The sequence below is a fragment of the Ictalurus punctatus genome, chromosome 23 (genome assembly GCF_001660625.3).
Source record: "Ictalurus punctatus breed USDA103 chromosome 23, Coco_2.0, whole genome shotgun sequence".
Taxonomy (NCBI): Eukaryota; Metazoa; Chordata; class Actinopteri; order Siluriformes; family Ictaluridae; genus Ictalurus; species Ictalurus punctatus.
The window spans coordinates 8,711,492-8,732,500 of NC_030438.2; the positions used below are offsets into that span (position 1 = coordinate 8,711,492).

At 42.9% G+C, this 21,009-nt stretch overlaps 1 protein-coding gene across 3 annotated transcripts in view; it reads right to left on the reverse strand.

The window, feature by feature from the left end:
* Positions 1–260: 260 nt before the first annotated feature.
* The window catches only part of pola1 (polymerase (DNA directed), alpha 1), a 44,747-nt gene continuing 23,998 nt past the window's right edge, over positions 261–21,009 (reverse strand). For 2 of the 3 annotated variants that reach the window (XM_017453760.2, XM_017453759.2), the window contains exons 33-37: positions 19,916–20,097; positions 17,827–17,958; positions 10,794–10,910; positions 7,083–7,179; positions 261–1,022 (exon numbers count right to left, since the gene is read on the reverse strand). In XM_017453760.2, the coding sequence (XP_017309249.1) occupies positions 883–1,022; positions 7,083–7,179; positions 10,794–10,910; positions 17,827–17,958; positions 19,916–20,097 (668 nt within the window). In that variant the 3' untranslated portion in view covers positions 261–882. The remainder of the gene's footprint in view (positions 1,023–7,082; positions 7,180–10,793; positions 10,911–17,826; positions 17,959–19,915; positions 20,098–21,009) is intronic. The other variant, XM_017453761.2, reaches the window with a different exon arrangement.

Genomic DNA, 21,009 nt, shown 5'->3' on the forward strand with positions numbered 1-21,009 from the left:
ACTTATGGAAATTGGCATTTGCAATGATGAAATGCTGTAAGGCATAAAAAAAAAGGAAAGAAAAAAAAAAAAAAGAATTGTTCACCTGTCATTATAAACGCACCGAACAAGCGCCATTTTTTTAACACATGCAGCTGAACCGACTGCAATAAATATTCCGACCCCTCATCCATCCCTCCATATCACAATCTGGAGAAATAGTATGCCATCCCGCCCAAACTTAACATCTGGATATGTTTTTAAAACGCAAAAAAGCAAACTTGTTCTTAATCAAATTTATTTATCTTGCAGTATAAAAACATTCAACGGAAACGATATCAGACGTTCATTCGAATCGACAACAACAAAATCAACATGTGTTGAAAGAATATGATAAAACCTAGAATCCAAGTGCAAGTATATAGGTAATGTCCCAAACGAGAGTCCAATCGGTACGGCTCCTTGAATCACCAGGCCGAGTCTGTATCATTGGCTAATTGCTAAGCTGTCAAGGACCAGTGGTGGTGGAGAGAAGTTATTACCCCTGATTGTTCCCTCGTTGTGTGTGGTGGAATGAAGAGGAGGAGGAGGGGGTTTGGGTTGAAGGTGCTGGTGTTTTTATGGGTCTTTAGGCTCTCTTCATGTCCATTTTACCCCCGAATTGGGATCGATTAAAGACAGGGCTAAATGGACATGATGGAAGATGTTGAGTGACAATCAGCCAATCAAGGAAGCTCTCGACGAGCGCTGCAATCATCATGACCACCAGAAATACAGGTGAAGGAAAGCGCAGACGACATCACAGGTATATAATATAGTACATGTGTATGAAAACTAATCCTGGTAGGAAAAAAAAAAACATCAGCCAACGCGCCACCTGAAAGCTGGTACGCTAATAAAACATTACTTTAATGACGTAAAGGCCTGGAAGAGTTTGGCGAGGTTGACCTCGGAGTAGCTGCTGGATGCCAGGACGCGGTCCACCACCGTCTTCAGCTTCTTATAGACCTCTCTCTCTTCGGTATAATATTTCTTGAATTTCACTGTGGACAGAGAGGAGAACAGATTAGCGCATCGATGAAGATGTGAAAGCGGAGCTAGGTAAAAGGGAAAACATGATGTGTACTGTACGAGGCTGCACGGCTCCAAGTTCACATTAACAGGCAACAACGTTCTCCAACGTACTTGTGCAAGAACGTAGAAGAACGTTATTCTAATCAAATTAGGTTAGCAAAGTGATGAATCCAAACTGAAACGATTCCCCGGAACGAGCTTAAGAAGCGTGTGGTCTGACGTTTCTTCGTTTCCCTGCTCACAACTTTAAAAAAGATCTTTGGTGCTTTTGAGGAGTATGGAGCCAGCACGGTTAGCTTGATTTGCAAATCTAATCTGAGAACAAAGCTAGTAAGAAGCCGAGCGCATGACATGTAAATCGAACAACTAATTTTCACACCGATTAGCACGTTATTTTATTCATGTTTAAATAAGTAATTGGCTTTAGAAGATGTAAATAGCTACTACCAGAGTCCTGGACAAGCCAAACCCACAAGAGATGACGGTAGTGGTTGAAACACGCCCACAAGTGATGAACCACCAGCAACTTGTTACTTGCGAGTGGGAACGGAAGATTACGGTGAAAATGAACAAGCACATTCATGTTGATGACATATTTATAGCTTCTTTTTTTTTTTTATAGCGAACCCTTGCTTTGGTGTTAACAAGTTGGTGTTAACAAGTTGGTGTTAACAAGCGTACGCCCTTGGTACCTTTATCCTTCACCTGGAAATGTGGATACACTGTACCTTTAACCTAAGTTATAGAAGGTAAATAATTACATTTGAGAGAAAACGCATACAAAAAAAACAAACAAACTTATAACGTTGGCTTAATACAATCATATAAACAACAAACAACCTGAACAACAAGCATCATTTTTCTGACAACGCCAACTGTAACGTATCAAACAGACGTCCCAAGTGGTTAACTCCTAATAACCTTCTTATAATTTCTGAGAGAAAAAAAACCTGAACGAAATAATAAAGCAAATATAATCAGCTAGAAAAGAGGAATCCATAGACACAGAGAGAGACGGAAAACCATCGGTTATAATATCGAACTCTGCTCTCGGACAGAAGACTGAAGAGTTTTATCAAGTATCATTTCAAACAAAAGTCCCTGAGAATCGATAACGCCGCAGTAATCCGGGCATACGCTGGCGGTTTGAGGGGCTAGGGGTCTGCAGAAGACTGGAGGCTAAATAGAGCGCGCTGCCAGGGAGCCGAGAGGTCAGGCAATCGGGTCGATATCCCGGGTCATTTATCCCGACGGGAGGGCCTTCAATGACAGAGAGGAGATGATGGCGGAGCCACTGGCAGCCTCGCAGGACTGAACTGGAATTACTGACCGAGTCGAAGGCTTTAACCAAAGTCTTTTGTAAAGCCGAGTCTCTGCACGGATTCAGAAGGATATGCGAGTTTTTAAGAATCTGTCTATGTAAAAGAATCACAGAACACGAAGCTGCAGTTGGTCCTCCTGCCAAAGAGGGGCAGCGTGGTATTATAGAGACATCCAAACAATCGTCGTTCCTGAGAAAATGCAGGCGGGACTCGATCAGATCTGCTCAAACGCCTGTATTTTAAATCACAGGTCACTTTAATTAGCAAGTGGAGAACAAATACTTGGTCAGAAGAGTGGAAATATGCAGCTAAGAACAGGCACGAAAAACTGAGATACTACACACACCTCCCAATGTCAACTTCCATTATCTATCACAGATATATTTTACCATGAACAAGAGACAGAGAGAAAGAGCGAGCAAGAGAGAGAGAGAGAACAGAAGGCTTGCACATGAACCTGAGAGAGGGGGAGAACACTATTTATCTGGGGGGGGAAGAGAGGAAAGAGAAGAAAGAAGATGATGCATGATCAAGCGAAAGCAATCATGTCATCATTTTTTTTTTTTGAAAGGAGGGAGAAAATAATTCTTTTTGTCCTCCCTCTCTTCTCCTCTGTCTTTTTCTCCACTACCTCCTCTTCTTCTTCTTCCCTCTTCTTCATTCTTCCCCCAATCATTGTATGGGGAACGAAAAGAAAAGAGCAACTTAAAAGCCACAAAAGGTTGTCATAGACCTTGCTTTCCCCCCTTAAGCCCGGTAGGGGTCGTATTTAAAATAAATAGCGTTTGGAAGGGAGGGAGGGGGAAAATGGGGGAGAAGAAGATGAGGAGAGGCGGAAAAGAGAGGCGAGGTAAAAGGAAGGAGATAACGCGACGGAGAAACTGAGAAAGCAGAGATGGGGGGGCTGAGAGAAGAGAAGACAGGAGGCAGGGAGGCAGACGAAACTCGTCCGAGAGAGAGAGAGAGAGAGAGAGAGAGAGAGAGAGAGAGAGAGAGAGAGAGAGAAAGAGAGTGTATCAGCTTCCATGCGCTCTAACTAGGTGTAAATACAATAACAAGCATGTAATTAAGTGAGCATGATGAAGTTAATGGAGATCATACATTCCATTTGGGCTGCTTATGAATATTCTATTAGATGTTATCAGGCAGCTGGAATAGCTGTTAATTTAATCATCACCGCGAGCAGGGAAAAGTTCTTTGTGCGAGTGTAATTGCACAGAATGAATAATTGATTTGACAATCGCACCCGTGGATTTGCAGCAGCTCGAGGCTGGCAGAGTGCGGGGGAGGCGGGGCGGCGAGGCCGAGAGCTCGGTGCCCTGAAAAGGTTGCAGAGGAGATAGCCTGCAAATTGAGCATTAGCTGCACACTGATAAAGGACAATTTTTATTTTATCAATGCAGCAAAATTACATTACAGCACGAGCATAATCACACTGCCCACACTTAAGAAGAGACAAGGGAATGAGAGCGAGGCAGAAAGGATGTGTGTGTATGTGCGTGAGGAAGAAAAAAAAAAAAAAAGAACAGAGAGAGAGGAGAGAGAGAGAGGCGTTAAAAAGGATGACTAAAAGTATAAATTGGAAATAAATTGCTCTTCATGAAAAGAATGGAATCAGAGTTCAACATGATTTGGAAGTCATTGATATGGGATATCTAATAATCTAAAAAAAGAAAAAGAAAAAAAGGAGGAGAAAACGCTTTATTATGGAAGAACTCCTGCCGTGTGTGAAATTGCCTCCACATTTACCTCGCTCGCTGCAATCAGTCAGAGGACTGTGGTCTACATGTAGATCAGATTCTGCATCTGAAATGTCTCCCACACACACACAGACTGAAAGCACTCTACTTACTCTGTGGACACACACATGCATTCCTGTTCATTCCCAGCTGAGAGCTCGATGGTGAAACCTGGAGCCCGACCGTGGGCCTGTACAGCGTTTCTGGACGCTAACGCGGGACACGTTAACGTGATAAACGGTGCAATTTTCCGTGATTTGTCCATACATACTGTAGTTTGCGGTCTAAGAGACAATCAGATTTGGTCGTTTGAATCAAAAGTGTGAAGAGAAAAATAGGTTTGGCGGAAGAGGGAAAGAAGAGGTGAGAAGAAATGGACAATCTCGCACGTACTTGCGTCTGATCGATCTCTGGGCTGTAGTACAGGCCGACCATGAGCTTTTTGAACAATAAAGTAGCACTTCCTGTCAGCTGGTCCTCTCAGGAAATGCAGAAAAGATAAAAAAGAGTAACCTGGTGCTCATCTTTATAGAAACGAAAGAAAATCTCTCACTCAACACTTTCATCAGCGTAAACGACACAGACGTCTGTGCGAAACATCAGGATCGGATGCTCCTGCGTTCCTACACGATGTTTTGGGCTAATTTGTATACACATGCTGCTAATTAAAAGCGGCCCCTTGTTAAGAACTGTCAGGAAGTTTAAGTAAGGTCAAACAAGGGAGGCGCCAAAAAAAAAAAAAAATAAATAAAAATCACTCAAGTGTGAACTCGCAATTTCATCATCAAGCAGCTGAAACGGCTCGAGGCCTTGGCTGCTGGTGCTGCGAGCAACGCACAGCCGCAATTCAGGTCAGAAAGGAATGAAGAAAGAGTCAATCGGTCAATCAGACCCAAGACTTCATCAGCTTAACGTCTCTGAACTCCTCAGACTGACCAAGCATGCCCATTTACGCAGCTCTATTGTTCACGTTGTGGCTGGAGTCCGAAGTAGGATCGCCTCGCTCACCTCTGGCCCCCGTGTCCAGCGTCTGCAAACCCCCCCCCCCCCCCCCCGCTTGCTCCCTCCCGGCACTATCCGCAGTTATCTAAAGCGCCACAATAACAGCGCAGCCGACAGAATAGCGCCAAGATTGGTTTTTCTATTGTGCCGTCGCGCTGGCATAATGCCCACTTTAAAAGCAATTCCTCGCTCATCAGAGACAGACAGAAAATCTGCGACGATACGACACTAAACGTCGCAGGGTGGTGGAGGTGGTGGTGGTGATGGTGGTGGGGTGGGAGAGAGAGAGCGAGAGTTTGGTGTGAATTCAGTAAAATTACAATCGTGTGTGTGTGTGTGTGTGTGTGTGTGTGTGTGTGTTGCGAAAGGGGGCAGCTGAAAGTTTCTAGAACTACACTTTATTCCATCATTCCCACTACACCGGCGCCTTTCTCTCGGCCCAGGGCTCGACCTCACGCTTCTTCCCTTTTGTGGAGTAAATGGACTGAAGTAAAGGATACATCACTGCTGACTACAGAGAAGAATCAACTACAGGCCTCAAACAAGTCTCCCCTACTCACCAGCTCTTTGCACGAGGAAGGGAGGGGGTAAAAAACAAGAAGGATGTCCAATAAAAAAAAAGAAAAAGAAAAAAAAAAAGAAAAGAAAAAAAATATATGGAACACTAAAAGCACAGACTGGGTCTGAAAACCAAAAATAAAATACTAAGGCTTTATGGTAGTATTTTTCCCCCCTTTGTGTATGCGGACAATAGAAAGGGGGTCAAAATGAAAAAAACTAATAAAATCATTATAAAAAGCAGTCATCTTACTGATGCTGATCACACGGTAAGCTAGGACAGCGAGAGCAAGCGAAGAAATTTGTCATAATTGCAACGAGTCGATATTTCCGACATGGCAAAGGCCCACCTAGGGTCTAAATCAACACCTGGATCAGGTAAAGACAGTAGCCTTGATGCAGCCCTGTAATTTCACACCAAGCCTATAAGCCAAAGTCTATAATACACTAACACGCAGTATTGCAGTGTGGCCTTAGAGAAGCAGCCTTGAAATAATCAGAGTCGATATAGGGTGAAAATTCTTAACAATATTTACATCCAATCTGAACTGAGCAGAAATCAGATGTAGTGGAATAATCAATCAAAAAAAAAAAAAAGAAAGAAAAACTGTGGAATTAGAGGCAAGGCCGAGTGTGGAGACAGGTCAGAACGCCAAAGATTGGCCACAATCACCTCCGAAGAAACAACTGTAGGGAAAAGTAGAAATAAAAAATTCCAGAGAAGCCAAGTCTATAATCATGTTAGCCCCCACCCTCATACTCCCTCCTCTCCACAGCCACTCGGCTTGCTTCATGTTCTGAGTGGTCATCTATTGATTACACGTTATATTTATCTACGCCTATCGCTCTCGCTCCGGACCTCATCGGCACACGGAGAAAGAAATAAATAAATTTACAAGTCCGTTCCAAGTGGTGCTTTTTAATCAAGTGACATCAATCATCGAGGCTGGTCTGTAAGTAGAGTAAGCTGCGGTTCGGCCTCGCCTCAGGTCGCACGGAGGCCGGATCCTGCACGGGGCCGCTGGAAATATATGCTCCATGTCCCATTATTTATGAAGGCCTATCCTTTTGCCTTCTCGCCAATTACTCGCCCTATCATTTTCTAAAATCTAAAAACTGTTTTCAATCAACACAGCCAACGCTATTACTGAGTGCCTGCCGGCCCTGAGAGGAGGCTTTTCTCCCTCTCGCGCTCCCTCAAACTGATTGGACCGCTTTGCATTCCTCGCCGCTCCGTGATTGAATCCCTCGCCTGAATTAAGGCTGTCGACTCGAGGAGCTGCACATCCTTAACCCCCCCATCCCCACTCTTTTTCCACACCAACCCCATGACCACCTCCAGCCTGTGCTGTGTGAGCATCAGTGTGTGCACGTTTATAGTGCGGGTTAAAAATGGCCGCCATCTTACATTTCTCTTCTCCCAGCAGGACTTTGGTGGTGGCGTATTCCCAGTCGAAGATGAACCTGTAGAAGCTCAGCTGGTTGTAGAGCGCCTTCTCGGAATACTGCAACGAGAAGACAAAAAAAAAAAAAAAAAAACAGACATGGCGCATCGTTTAGGTTTAAAGAGCGAACAATGAACGTACTGCATCACTTGATGCAACAAAAGGAGAAAAGGAAATGAAGTGAGAAACAAGCCAGGGTGTTTTAAACACCATGTTATCAATACGATGATGTGTGAACTCAAATTCACTCACAAACCCTCTTCAAACTGTTTAGTGACGCTGCGGTGGTCGATTACTCAATCGCTTGTTCACATTGAAAAAAGAAAGGGGGAGAAAAAAAAACAAAACAAAAAAAAACAATTAACCATAATCACATGGATGTTTACCTCACGTCGGTTTAGCACTGTGGTTTTTTTTTTCCCCCCCTCGCTCATCTCGCTGTGGAAAATGGAAGGCTGGAGCGTAATGAGATTGGTGCAGTTCAATCAGGGAAAGCTGGAGAATCACCTGCGTTAATTACAGCTGGAGAGACAGGTAGTGTTTGTCATATATTCTCCACTGTCATAGACAGAGGCAAACACAGTCGCTCAGGCGAGCCCTGAGTTTAGAGTCATATAACCTGCCAAATCTGCCTGCTTGGCCAAAAAACCAAGTGCCCGTGTCGCTCGCTCCCCTCCAGCAGAGGTACCACAAAAGCAGGAAACAATTTGTTTGGTTTGTAAATGCTGCTGTAATTATCGTCGGCCACGTGCCTGCCTGCCAGACGTGCTCAGGTCGGGAGAGAGAGAGAGAGAGAGAGAGAGATGAAAAGAGACAGGGAGAGAGCGAGAGAGAGAGGACTGAAATTACCTTGAAAATTACCTACTTCATAATAGTTTGTTTTGATAAGGCATTGTGTACGGAGCTGATGAACAACGGAGGCTGTCAATTTGATTAGCCATTATACTTTTGTGTTAATTGCCATTATTGGGTCGCCGTCGCTACAAGTCACCATAGAAGCCATGCAATGCACGACAGAGAGAGAGAGAGACAGAGAGAGAGAGAGAGAGAGAGAGAGAGAGAGAGAGAGAGAGAGAGAGAAATAGAGCGAGAGAAAGCATGCCGCAGAGGGAATTTAGCGAGGGCCTCTCTTCAGCTTTTAATTGCCCTCCACAGCTTCCGATGAGGCCAGCAGCTGTTGACCCATAATGCACTATCTGGTCAACAAGCGTGCCCGTCAATTCAGCAATGCGGCCATAATGGAGGCCTCGTAGCCAGCGCCAGCACGGCAAACACCGTCTCTACTGAATAAACATGTGTGCGCGTGCGTTTCCTGCGAAACTGTGGAGACTGTATACGATTAATATAGCTATAAACTCCCCGACACACACACACACACACACACACACCCACGCACGCACGCACACACGAGGCAGGGTCAGCGACCAACTCCACAGCTCCTCTCGCACCTCTGACAGGTGTCAAAAAGGCGTGGCAAGCGGCTCATCAACCGTTATTCAATTTAGTATTTAGTCACCCAGCCACGTCCGTACCACTCTCATACTCATCTTCCCCTTATCGCCCCCTCCCTCCTTACCAGTTTTGGTCGGCTCCATGCTTTTTTTTCCCTGTACTGACACCATTTCAATTTTCGCCGCAAATCTGCCGCATTTTCGGCCCGAATGACTAAGAAGCAAACCAGCTGTGAAATTGCCTCTCCCCAGAGACCCCACATCCTCCACCACCACGCTGCCGCCACCACATGATAAAGCCACAACACTATACACTACACAACACCCGAGTGCCAAAACATATGAATAAGACACAAAACTATAATGCTAAAACGTCATTTAAATCCCTTAACGTATACGTTTCAAGTCAGAATGAACCGAAGATGAACATGACGTTTAGATAAACTCGGGGAAAAGGCCCTATGTCACTTACGACTATAAAAGCGTGCCTGGATGTAAAGAACTTATAGAAATGTGCACATCTAATCCAACAGCAGGAAAAAAAAAAAAATCCTTTTTTTTTTTTTTAAAATTCATGCAGATCTCTGCAGCTGCAGCAGTAGGAGAGAAAAAAAGGCAGTTTTGATGAGGCTTAACACAAAACGCTCCAATTTGAGTTAATTTTAATGGGCCGAGCCGAAAAAAGGAAGGCGATCGGCATCACAAGGTTTCATAATGAGTCAATATATGTAAATCTTTACAAGGCAAACACAGTGGGAAACAAAGACATTTAACTGAAGCGCCAGTTGATGTCTCCACTTTTTTGTGCGCATAATTTCTCCCCATTGAAAGGTATAATTGCCTGCTATTTGAAGATATTCATGCTCAATTTTTGAAATTAATTTCAATTGGGGGGAAATGTAGAAATGTCAGCTCCCTTGAAAGGGATTTGATTTCAATTATCCTTGCTCAAAGGACTGTGATTTCCAAATACACTTAAGCAAAATTATGACAAGAATTTTTGTTCCCAGAAATTCAGTGTTTAAAGAGCGATTAGGCGATAAATGGACTGGCTTTGAATTGAAGTGAATGCGCCGGTCTCCATCTGAAAGGCACTCAATTATCCCTGATTGCTCCCGTTATAATGTATCAAATAGAGATACCTGCTATTGCTGTAATTTGTGTGAAAATTAACATGCTGCAATTTCCACTAGAGGGAAAAAAGGAAGCCCTAATGGGTGCCTGAACGTACATCAATAAAACGGAGCCCGAGTGGGGAGGGGTCGGGAGTGAGGGAGGGGGAGAGAGAGAGAGCAAGAGAGAGAGATTGTGATTGAAGGAGAATGAGAGAGAGAACGAGAGGCCGTGCTAGAGAAAGAAAAAGCAACGGAAAAAAAAAAGAAAGGGGGGGGGGGGGGGGGGGCGAAAAGAAGAAAAAAAAACTAATTTACTGAAAATATTACAAATTGCACCTGTATATAACTCCTTCAAATTACCAGCCAATCAGTCTAAGGTGCCCATTACGCTTCCATTTAATCTGGATACAATGACGGTCGATGTCTCCGTGGCCGTGGAGACACCAGGGAAGGCGAGGCGAGGAGAGGCGCATCGCTGTCAGTAGTGAGGAGAAGCTCAGAGCGACAGAGGGACGGCGAAAGGGGTGAGGAAGTTAATGTTTTATTCAGCCCGCAGTTTAAACTGCCATCTCACCAGGCAGAGAAGGGGACGCCTAAGTGGCTATGGTGACAAGAGAAATTGTCCTTTTGGGTTTCAACCTGTCGCCACAGAACCAGACGGAGAAATCAGCAGCCATGGAGAGAGAGAGCAAGAGTGAGAGCGAGAGAAAGCAGTGCAAAACACTAACAACAAATAAAAAAATAAAAAAAGAGATGCAGATAAGAGAAAAGCTGAAAATTCTGTCTGTCTGTCAGTCTGTATTGGTCAAAGTTTTTGATTTGAGGTACACAAGATTGATTTGAGCTGTGATCCCAAGATTAAGTGGGTGTGATCTGAGACACTGACACCCTCTTGCCCACCCAGGGCCACCCGCCAGGCCTCGGAAAACCTAATCCGTAGTCACTTATTAGTGATATATTGTCCACCAGAACAAGGAGAGAAGGTGTACAAAAGTGAGGGATGGAGGAGTGGAAAGGAACACAGAAGCAGCTTGTGTGATAAAGATGTTCACTGGCTCCACAGCGCCATCAGCTGGCCGAATGTGCGTCAGTACCAGGCACACCGTACCTCGGGTTTGAGGGTGGACTTGCAACAGACGGGACAGATTGGCCCTGAATGCGAGAACGCGATGGGAAGACGACGGGTCCGGTTTCCACACGCCTGGTCCTCGCACAGCAGCCATCCCTGAGAGAGAGAGAGAGAGAGAGAGAGAGATTTGATGCAGTGAATATTTAAAACTATGCACATATCAACATTGAGCATTTTGAACAAGTTATAAAATGATAAAAATATATATATTTTTAAAAATCACTTGATATTTAAAACAAAATCTGATAGATGTGTGAAATTATTTTGATTAAATTAAGAGTTCCAATTCAATAACGCGCACAACCACATACAAAACACCCCCAAAATCAGCCAATCATATGCCTTGTACACAAAGCCACTTGAATATTAATGAGGCTGTAATTCCATCTATAATTAAAACAAACCTAAGCAGTAGCTACCCCGCTGTATCACTACAGTATCTCGATCACAATCAATCTGATCATAAACTTTAACATCTATGATCTTTATTTATTTATTATATAGAAAGATTTTATTTCCTCGCTGATATTTAGCTTCTCAGGTTACCCAGGATGCACTAAAACATCCACCATCTTTAACTCGTTAACACACAGACAGCTGCTGCTGTAGGTTAAGCCTGCAACACAGTGAGGTTAAATCCCAATTGACTTCCTGCTCACTCCATAGGGTTTAATATAATGGCTTATAATGAGATACCCTATCACGTGCACTATAATCCCCTCAAAAAATATAAATACATAGCCTTGTAGTTATGCAAGCTGGTATATTTGTTATATTAACAATTATGAATGACTTCTTTAAAGTAATTCATATAAAGTACTGGCACCCTTGATTTGGTTTGAGCCACTCGCTGACATTATTGCAGGATAAACTCTGGCAAACAAACAAACAAACAAACAAACAAACAAATAAATAGTGTTACTGCTAGCTAACCAAACTCAGTGTCCACCTCTGACAGGTATTCACGTTTAAAAAAGAAAAAAAAAAAAGAAAAAAGAGGCTGTATGTGTTTGCCATTGTCTTTTGTCATAAAAGAAACATTCAGACCAATAACACGAACTGAAGGGAAATTAGAGAGAAACAGGGCAAGAAAAATGAGCATGCTCAAACGTAGTTGGGGGCAAAGAATAATTCTGTCAAATTTCCCCATCAATTGCCCCCCTATCGGAAGCTCGCAGCATTGGATTTTCCTGCGCTGTGGGTTCAGGGGCCTGGGACAGGTGCAGGAACCCCCCCCGCTGGCCATGCTTGGCTCTCCCCTATGATTAGAGCAGGGGCCAGGGCTAATGTGGGTAATGCCCTGCTAATGACAGAGCCCCCCCTCTCACCCCTCACCTCGAATAAAGCGCTCACCCTCACACCTGTCCCGCAGGGCATTAGCACCACCGCCTGCATTACAGCGGCTGGAGAAAAGACGGAACCGAGACACGGCGACGCAGCTGTCAACAAATCAGAGACGAGAAACCGTAAAGGGCTATGGGTTGTGTTTTATTTGTGTTGGCTGAAACCGAACGAGGGACAAGACGGGGGTCTCAGGGGTCTAGACATCAATGCTGGGTTAATTCTGCTCAAATGAAACGTTCACCAGTGACGTACTCCTCGACAAAAATGGCCGACTGGAAAGAGTGTCGTGCTTGAAATGTGAGCTCATTATAATATATGTATGAATATCAAAATATAGTTAAAATTGCTCTGGTGATTTATAAAAAAAATAAATAAAAAAAAAAAAAAAAAAAACCACACACAAAAAACAGTGCTGCTGAGTTGTGGATTCTGATTGGTCAGAAGGTGTTGATTATTTTTCTATAACAGCAGCTCTGACAGCAGCGTAGCTCCAAACACAGCTTAATTTATAAGTAATGCGCTTGTTCTAACCCGTTATTGAGTTCTTTAAAAAAAAAAAAAAAAAAAAGAATCGTCGATATGGTGCAGTTTTTCGTAAGTTGACATTTATTGGACATATATGGCAGGAGTCTCCAGTGTCAGCGCTTTGTAACAGTCGCCACAGAACCAGTAAAGCTGTATCAAAGTTTTCCGACGTCTTCAGGATGGAGGAGTTTACGTTTCTTTGTGGTTTCTTGGTAAGACGACAAGATGCGTTTTTTTTTTGTCTTATTAACATCATGAACGAGGAAGAAAAAAAAAGGAATTTCTCACATAAATCAACACAGAATCTTATCAGATGTCTGTACATTTTATGGCTAACTCTGTTACCATAGAAACATTCAGGATGACTTAAAAAAAAAAAAATGCATGCGTGTGTTTGGTGTAAAATGCATGTAAAAGAGGAAGCTGTTTAAAAAAAAAAAAATAAATAAAGCTTTAGTTAAAGAACAAACTAGAAAAATCTGAATTTGATGCCAGATGTCAGCTTGTAAAAATGTCACAATGCCTTTTGTTGGTTTGTCACGAATTATAAACATTAATACTGTGTTGATTTTTAGTTTGTTTTTTTTGCTGTTACCTCCGCGGCCTGTCACTTTCACGTTCTACCGTTTCTGCTGAAGTGGCAGCCGGGCGTAATACCGTAATGTTAGTGATCAGGTGGTCGTTATTATTCTCAGTAGGAACCTGCAACCTGCTCGTTATACTCAATGTCCAGCGCTAAGATTACAGTTCGATGTTAGCACTTAGCCTCTTTAATCTGGCAATGCATGATAAGCAAAAAGTTATTTAATCGCCTTACGGTGCAAAATCATTTTAAACCTTAAAAGCAACTTTAAGAATCAAGATCTAAGTGCGTAAGCCTGCTTTCACACTTCACTTTCTCTTTTTTTAAGAAAAAGAAAAAAAAGATTCCCACTTCTTTTTTTTTTTTAAAAAACCTCCTGACCAATGCTGGTTAGTTAGAAATTAAATGAAAGTAAGAAAATCAAACATGGAGGACAATTTTTTTACACTGAGAGAATATAATGAGACTTATGATGACCCAGAAAAGATTTCATTAAAAATAACAGTGTGTATTTTTGAGACGTTCTCCAAACAACCTCGACATCACCACTGGAGTTACGCTAATCTTCATTTCATATGCATTACTAAGAATAATAATAATAATCTAGAGAGCGGGACTGTCTGGTTAATCAGCTGATGTTAGCTAGGATTGGTAAGCGTGTGAAAGCACTGTAAGGACATTTTTCAGAGTGACCTGGGAAGTCGTGTGGCTCCGACGGTGTATGGATGCCGCAAAACCAACAGCAAAGCGCAAAGTAACTGGAAGTACTTTCTAATGCATGGCTCGAGTCTGAAAATCCCACCAGGACAGTTAACAACCATAGTCGGAACCTGTGTTTTAAATTTGCATACATTTTATACGTTTAATGATGGGACTTCCTTCATTTTAGTTTTGAGAGGTGCGCCATTATTCCTTTAACTTTAAAGTGACTATTCCAAACGTACAATCTAATGTTGGTTTCCTACACCACAGAGAACAGACGCATAAGAAAGCAGCACCGAAAGCCAAAGCACCTTCCCCCGCACCCGTGATGTTAATTTGATCTCATTTCCTGAGCTCTGATTAGTTCTGGAGGGTCTCTTTTCTAAACCTTATCAGCTCCGTATTCAAGCTTATGATGGGTCTTATCACTCACCTGCACCATCAAACAAACACACACACACACGCAGCGGCATTGTTCACACTTTCACAACTTTATCAGCTTGTTTCGATTTTTCAATTAATCTCATCAGCGTGGCCTTTTTTGCGTGGTGGGCCGACGTTATTTGGATAATTAGCGCCGGGCCTCGGAGCTGAGAGAAGGAGAGAAGGAAAAAAGAAAAAAGCCAAGGGACAGTAATTGAATCCTGACATATGTGAGCTGTTTGGTTTTCATTTTAAAGAGAGCGACGGTGTTATCACCCCTCTGTTTGCCCTACGGCCCTTTTGTGCTCGAGGAGGCCCAGGACTAAATCAACAGAACAGTTCCCATGGGCCAGGAAAGACAGTCAAAGGTGCATTCCTGCTTTAACGTCAGGAATATTAGATTTAAGGGATGATGGCACAGCTTACATACTGAATTCTGTGTTTTTAGATTACTTTAAATCTGATGTTGATGACATCCAGAATGAAAAATATTTTTTACATGAATGCAAAAATAAAAAAAGAGAAAAAAATGTAATTCACTCAGCTGCTGGCGGAAAAAGGGGGGGATCTAAAAGAATTCACATCAATATTATGAAGGTGGAGATAAACACAGAAATACACAAATGAAAGAAAGGGTTCGCTTTCCAGCTGGAGTCCTTCAGAAACCTGTGTAACCGAGACAGAAGGGAGGGAGGGAGGGAGGGAGGAAGAAAAAGAAAGCGAAAAATCAAGGAGCAGCAGAAATGGAAAAAAAGAGAAAAAAAACAACAAAAAAACCCCCGTCTAATTGAAACACTAAGCGCTGGCTTGAAGAGAGAGAGGCAGGATAAAGCCTCATAATTGCATAATTATACCAGTCGATACCTGACATAGTGAATACAGCCACTTCTGCAGACGTCAAATGAGTTCCACATAATTTAACCAAACACTGGGCAAAACCTGAGGGCGATGAATCAGCGCAAGGCAGCGGAAAGGGAGAGAAAAAAATAAATAAAAAGGCTTGGCGCTTTGCTCTCCTCCTTCTTCATTACGATCCTGATGTGCTTAAGGACAATTTTCTTTCTTCCTGCATTTAGAAATTAAGTTCAGATTAACACAGGATAATTCAGACAGGATGGGGGGGAAAGAAAAAAAAAAAAAAAGAAGAAAAAAAAAACCCACACCATCCTGACACTCAGCACTCATTGAATCTAGCAGCATATATATTATATTATATAAACCTGCGATTACAGGCATCTGAGTGTGAAAGAGCTGCGAGACAACGGGCGTAGCATGGGCTTTGTACTTCAGTAATCAACAGATGTACTTACAGGCCGCGGCCTCGGCACCACAGAGCAGCTGAATGGGCCCCCCAAAAAAAAAAAAAAAAAAAAAAAAAAAAAAGAAAAGTCCACTTTGTACATCTTCGCCTTAATCAAGGCTTTTCTATTCAGCAATTTGACCTTTTGTTCAAAACAGGATTATCTCACACACACACACACACACACACACACACACACACACTTTCTTTTTTTATTTATTTATTTTCTTCTCTCTCCCCAGGCAGTTACCAAGGGCGACCCATGTGACGAATGTAATTGCAATAATTTGTTAAACGCCATGGCAACCTACATTAGAATGGGGAGTAAATAAGACTGCGGCTCTCATTTCGTCCAAGGAGTCCGGGAATGGATGGAGAAAAAAAAAAAGAAGAAGAAGAGAGTAGTAGACAGTAGTGCATATTTGCTTCGTCTCCAAAGCGCTGGTTTATTGGTAATGGTGACAGGGTTTAAAAAAAAAAAAAAAGTGGCAGTAATTCCACCCCGTGATTAATGCCCCTGCCGGTGTTGGTGTTACGCGCCTAACTCTACAAACACCTCTGACTTCCAATCTGTAACCATGTAAAGCCTCTAAAGTCGCCCCCACTCTATTACACAGGCGCGGCTTTCTTCGCTCCATCTCGGCGAACAAACGGCTCTATTTGAGCTCTCCCCTCAGCTGAAAGGAATCCTTAATTACACAATATTACCCCTCTTCATTGCTCTCGGGGTGGGAGGAGGGACGCCGGCGTGGGCCCCGGGCTTACAGGCCATGTTAGCATTCACAGCCAGCAGCTGGTTTACACACCTACTGACAAAGAGGGCCACAGGCACAGGGCCCTGCTCAGGGAGGTGGCTACATTCACACGACTAATTGATTTCTGCACAGCATGGAGGAGGACGAAACCCTCCACCCCCCCATGTCACTTTCCCCCCCATCCATCCTCCTCCACCCCTCATCATCCAGCACTCTTTCACTCTCACTTTCTCATTCTTTCATTCTCCCTCTTTCTTTACCTGCTACTCTTACCCTCACACACGATGACTGTTAATGGAACATTCACAGAAATAAATAAATAAATAAACAAACAAACAAACAAATAAATGAAAATCAGCTCCTCAATTCCTCAATCCTGCAAATTCCAGCACATACGCGAATGACACGGCATTTTAGTACAACACAACGGTGAGCGTTACTCCTTTGCTACGGCTAAGCAGAATAACTGTACGTTGCGTGATAATCAGACTTTATTGTGTACATTTTTTTTTTTAAACAATGTACGTCTACATAAGTAATACAATAATCTGAAAACGTATTAATAAATTGGATAAAATCGACACGTTTACGGCACTCAAGTCATCTGATAACTGCACATTTCTGGGTTAAACAAACCTTAAAAAAAAACCTTTTAAATAGCTTTTTAATGACTTCCCCCCAGTAGTGAAGTGGTAGTTTCACTTCGTCTTTAATTTAAGTAGCTTATAAATAGATTAAAACTATTTGACCAGGTTTACGACACGTGAAGACGTTACTCTCGAGCCGCTCGAGACTAACAGAAAACTTTACGTTTGTACAGCAGAAAATTTCACTTCAATTCTGCGATTCTTTTACAAGCAGTTTCTATTATGAAATGGGTTTTTTTTCCCAGCACCGTGTTACGTTTCAGCGCGTACACTTACACACTCGGGCTCAAATAAAACGGTCTTTAAATTAAATTAATGAAGATATATTTAATAAGCCGTGACATGTCGGCTCAGTTATTTTCCTTTGGTTAAGAGGTTCGTGAAATTAAAATAGATTGGTTTCTCGATGTGGAATAAAGAGATGTCGATCTCTGGATTCCGATTGGTCAGAGGGTGCGGATTAATTTTCTACAAGAGCTGATTTGCAGAGACGCATACTCCAGACGCGCCACGGAAACGTTGTGTTGAGGTTTTCCGACATTCTTCGGGGACAAAGGAGATTACTCTTTGCGTTTCCTCTGTAACGTTTATTAATTTTTTTTTGTCTTATTAACTGAGAGAGAGAGAGAGAGAGAGAGTGAGTGAGAGTGAGTGGACGACTGTTTGTAGCTGCTATAACGTAAGCGAGAACAGGAAAGGACTCGTTTTGTAGACGAGTTCAGGTGTCACTCACGCTGTAGTATTTGCGGACGTGTCTCCGGATGTCCAGGAGAAGTTTGTTGCTGATTCGATCGTTGTGATGTAGTGGGCTTGCATTACAAGGGACGTGACAGCAGCGCTTCAGACTCGGTTCCATCACATGCCCCTGAGAGAGAGAGAGCGAGAGAGACAGAAAGAGACACAATTACATCAGATCAATATATATATTTTTTTAAATGTATTTCATGCCGAGGTAGACTTGTTTTAAACTGTAATTAATTTAGTAAAGACATGGAGAATTAGTTTTGTTTAAAGTGCTATCGTTTTCTAATACGGGATCCATCCTTTAACAAAAACGATAAAAAGAAAGAAATGCCGCTCGTCTGATTTGCTGGCTTTTAGTAGCCCTGTCAAGAGCGGTGCGGATTAAACAGTGGGTGGAAAACACAGCACCCATTCATCCTGTCCCCTACCCGAGCTGTCTTCCACAGCCATTACATCTCAAACAGGCCAACACGCTCGGAACGTTAATGCGTCAGAACACTCAAATATCAGAAACTTTCTCTCTTGGGGAGAAAAACTTGACCGGCGCTTTGCTTTATGACAGGAGGAGAGCGCTCAGCCGCCCGTTGGATCGGACCACCGGTAGTCTCCGTGAGCCATTAGCCCGTTTATGATGTTTACTCCCCATCATTGGATAGCACTTTCAGAGGAACAGTGCTTCTATGCAAATACTCTTTCGCCTCTCTCGGGCCGAGAGTGTGTTTGCATTCCTGCTCTCCTCCTCCCTAGTCTCTGATAAGAACGAAAGAAAAAGCTTCTTGCTGGACGGCTCGGCTGAGAGAGTCAAGGCTTTTCCTCCTGTGAGCTCGGTTTTCCCCCTCCCTCCCTTCTACACAGATGCTCCGAAATACCACGCTCTTAATTATTACACGGGCTTATCAGCGAGGCATGAGCAGCCGTGCATGTGTGTGTGTGTGTGTGTGTGTGTGTGTGGGAGGGCAAATCAAAGTCGGAAAAGTGAGGACGTTCTAAGCAAACTATGCGCGCGCACTTTATTTCTCCCTGTTAGTCTGCATTAGAGGTCCTTGTGAAAGAGTGCGAGTTCTCCGACATGTTAGGAGGACATGGATCGGCGAGGGAGGGAGTGCACGTCTGGCGGGGAGGGGTGGGGTGGTGGGACAACATGCACTCCTACTACTCAACAGCTAAAATTAAAGAGAACAGCCATTATAACGGCGGTTCTCAAAGTGAGATCATAGGAACCGCTCAGATATCAGGTGATACTCTGTGGCATAATCCTGGGTTCACGCTAAAACAGATGACAGCGGTCTGGGCGTGTCTCACGATTACAGACGCCGATCGAAGCATAAGGAGGAATTGCAGCGTCGTCCGATAATACAAGCGATAAAACTCAGCACGAGGAGTTCGTCGCTCGCAGGAAACACTGGCTAGGCGAGAAAAGTTAAATATATTAAATAAATAAACAAATACTTTTTTTTTTTTTTTAAAAACACGCCGATCAATTGATATCCGAATATTGGCGACGTTGAGGGACTCGGATGCGATGAAAGCGAAACCTTTACTTTACAGATGTACAGGAGCACGCTCGGAGTGAAACAAAACCCGCTCTTCACTTGATCTGTAGCTACGGTGGATATAAAAAGTTTACACACCCCTGTTAAAATGGCAGGTTTTTTGTGACGTTAAAAAAAAAAAATTAAACCGAGATAAATCATGTCAGAATATATTCTACCTTTTATTGTGAAATCAATCACATTCAAACTCATGTTAAATACTAATTAGCGTACACCTGCCATCAATTAAAGTGACTGAACACACATGTTAGCTTTTCATGGCTGCCGTTTGAACCAGGGAAACAAAATGAGCGAAATAAAATGTACGGTGACGTCACCGATTTATTAATAGCGAGTAAGATATGCAATTCAGTATCAATTTCACCAAGTACAAAACCCCCCCCCAAAAAAACGCATACAATTTTCAAAACAAACTATCAGTGCACCATTAATTATTATTATTTTCATAAATATGAATAAATCTATGAAATAGTTACTTCAGCGTTTTCTCCAGTTATTTAACGAACGACCTTGAGGAAGACTCACCGTTCCCTCAAACACGCTGTCGTAGATGTTCTCCGTGCCGCACTCGGGACAAGCGAAGGAGAACCTCTCGCAATCGCGGTACCGTTCTTCGTCCGTCAGCTGAGCCGGAACGCCCAGGAACCCGTCCGACTCCTCCTCTCGCTGCTGCCTCTGCTGGGCCCGGAACTGCCCCGGGTCCAGACCTGAAGGACACGCAGGTGTGAGCTAAACACTTCCACACACTCCTGAGTTTACACACAGAATTCCAAGTATTAATACTAAATATTTAAATGAGCATGGTTATGTAGGACGTTTTAAGGAGTATGACGAGATGAAGATGATGCTTATATTAACAAAAAAAAAAAAAAAACACAGTAGAAATGCATTGTTAAGAGGATGAGGTATAAATAATAAAAAGCTCAGCTAAGCAGCTGAGATGATCATATCATTAATAGATGGCAGCTGAAGATCCATTTCATCCTCCCAGGTGACACTGAACACCGTTAGAGCGAGGGGAAAAACAGCCGACGTCCCCCTGAGTAATTTAGCTAAGTGAATAAGTGAGTAAATAAATAAAGTGTCGACTGCAAGGCTACAGGGATTAAAGCAGCAAAGGCGGCGCTGGAGGTTCAGGAGCTGCTGCCATCTGCAGGCAGACATCCACAGCATAGAACCTTCACTCCAGGGTTAAACAACACAGAGCAGTACAATGCTAGAACACACTCCCGTGCGCGCGCACACACACACACACACACACACACACACACACACACACACACACACACACACACACACACACACACACCGTATTGTTTTACTATCTGTGAGGGGTCTTGTTAAAGTCTCTACGTAGAACCCAACAACGGAGCGTTTCTCCATCAGAACAGCTTCCAGACAGTGCTGGGGAGATACGCTTAAAAAAATATCATATCACGATTCTCAAAGATATTTCTACGATATTCTAATATTTTGGCTTGCTCAGAAAAAAAGTAGAGTTGCCTTACAATTGTCCGACAATGCTTTATTAAATGTCTTGCGGGGAAAAAAACAATTTTTTTTGGTTTATGTTTAGAAATAACACTTTTTATTTTAAAAAAAAAAAAAAAAGGAGAAAA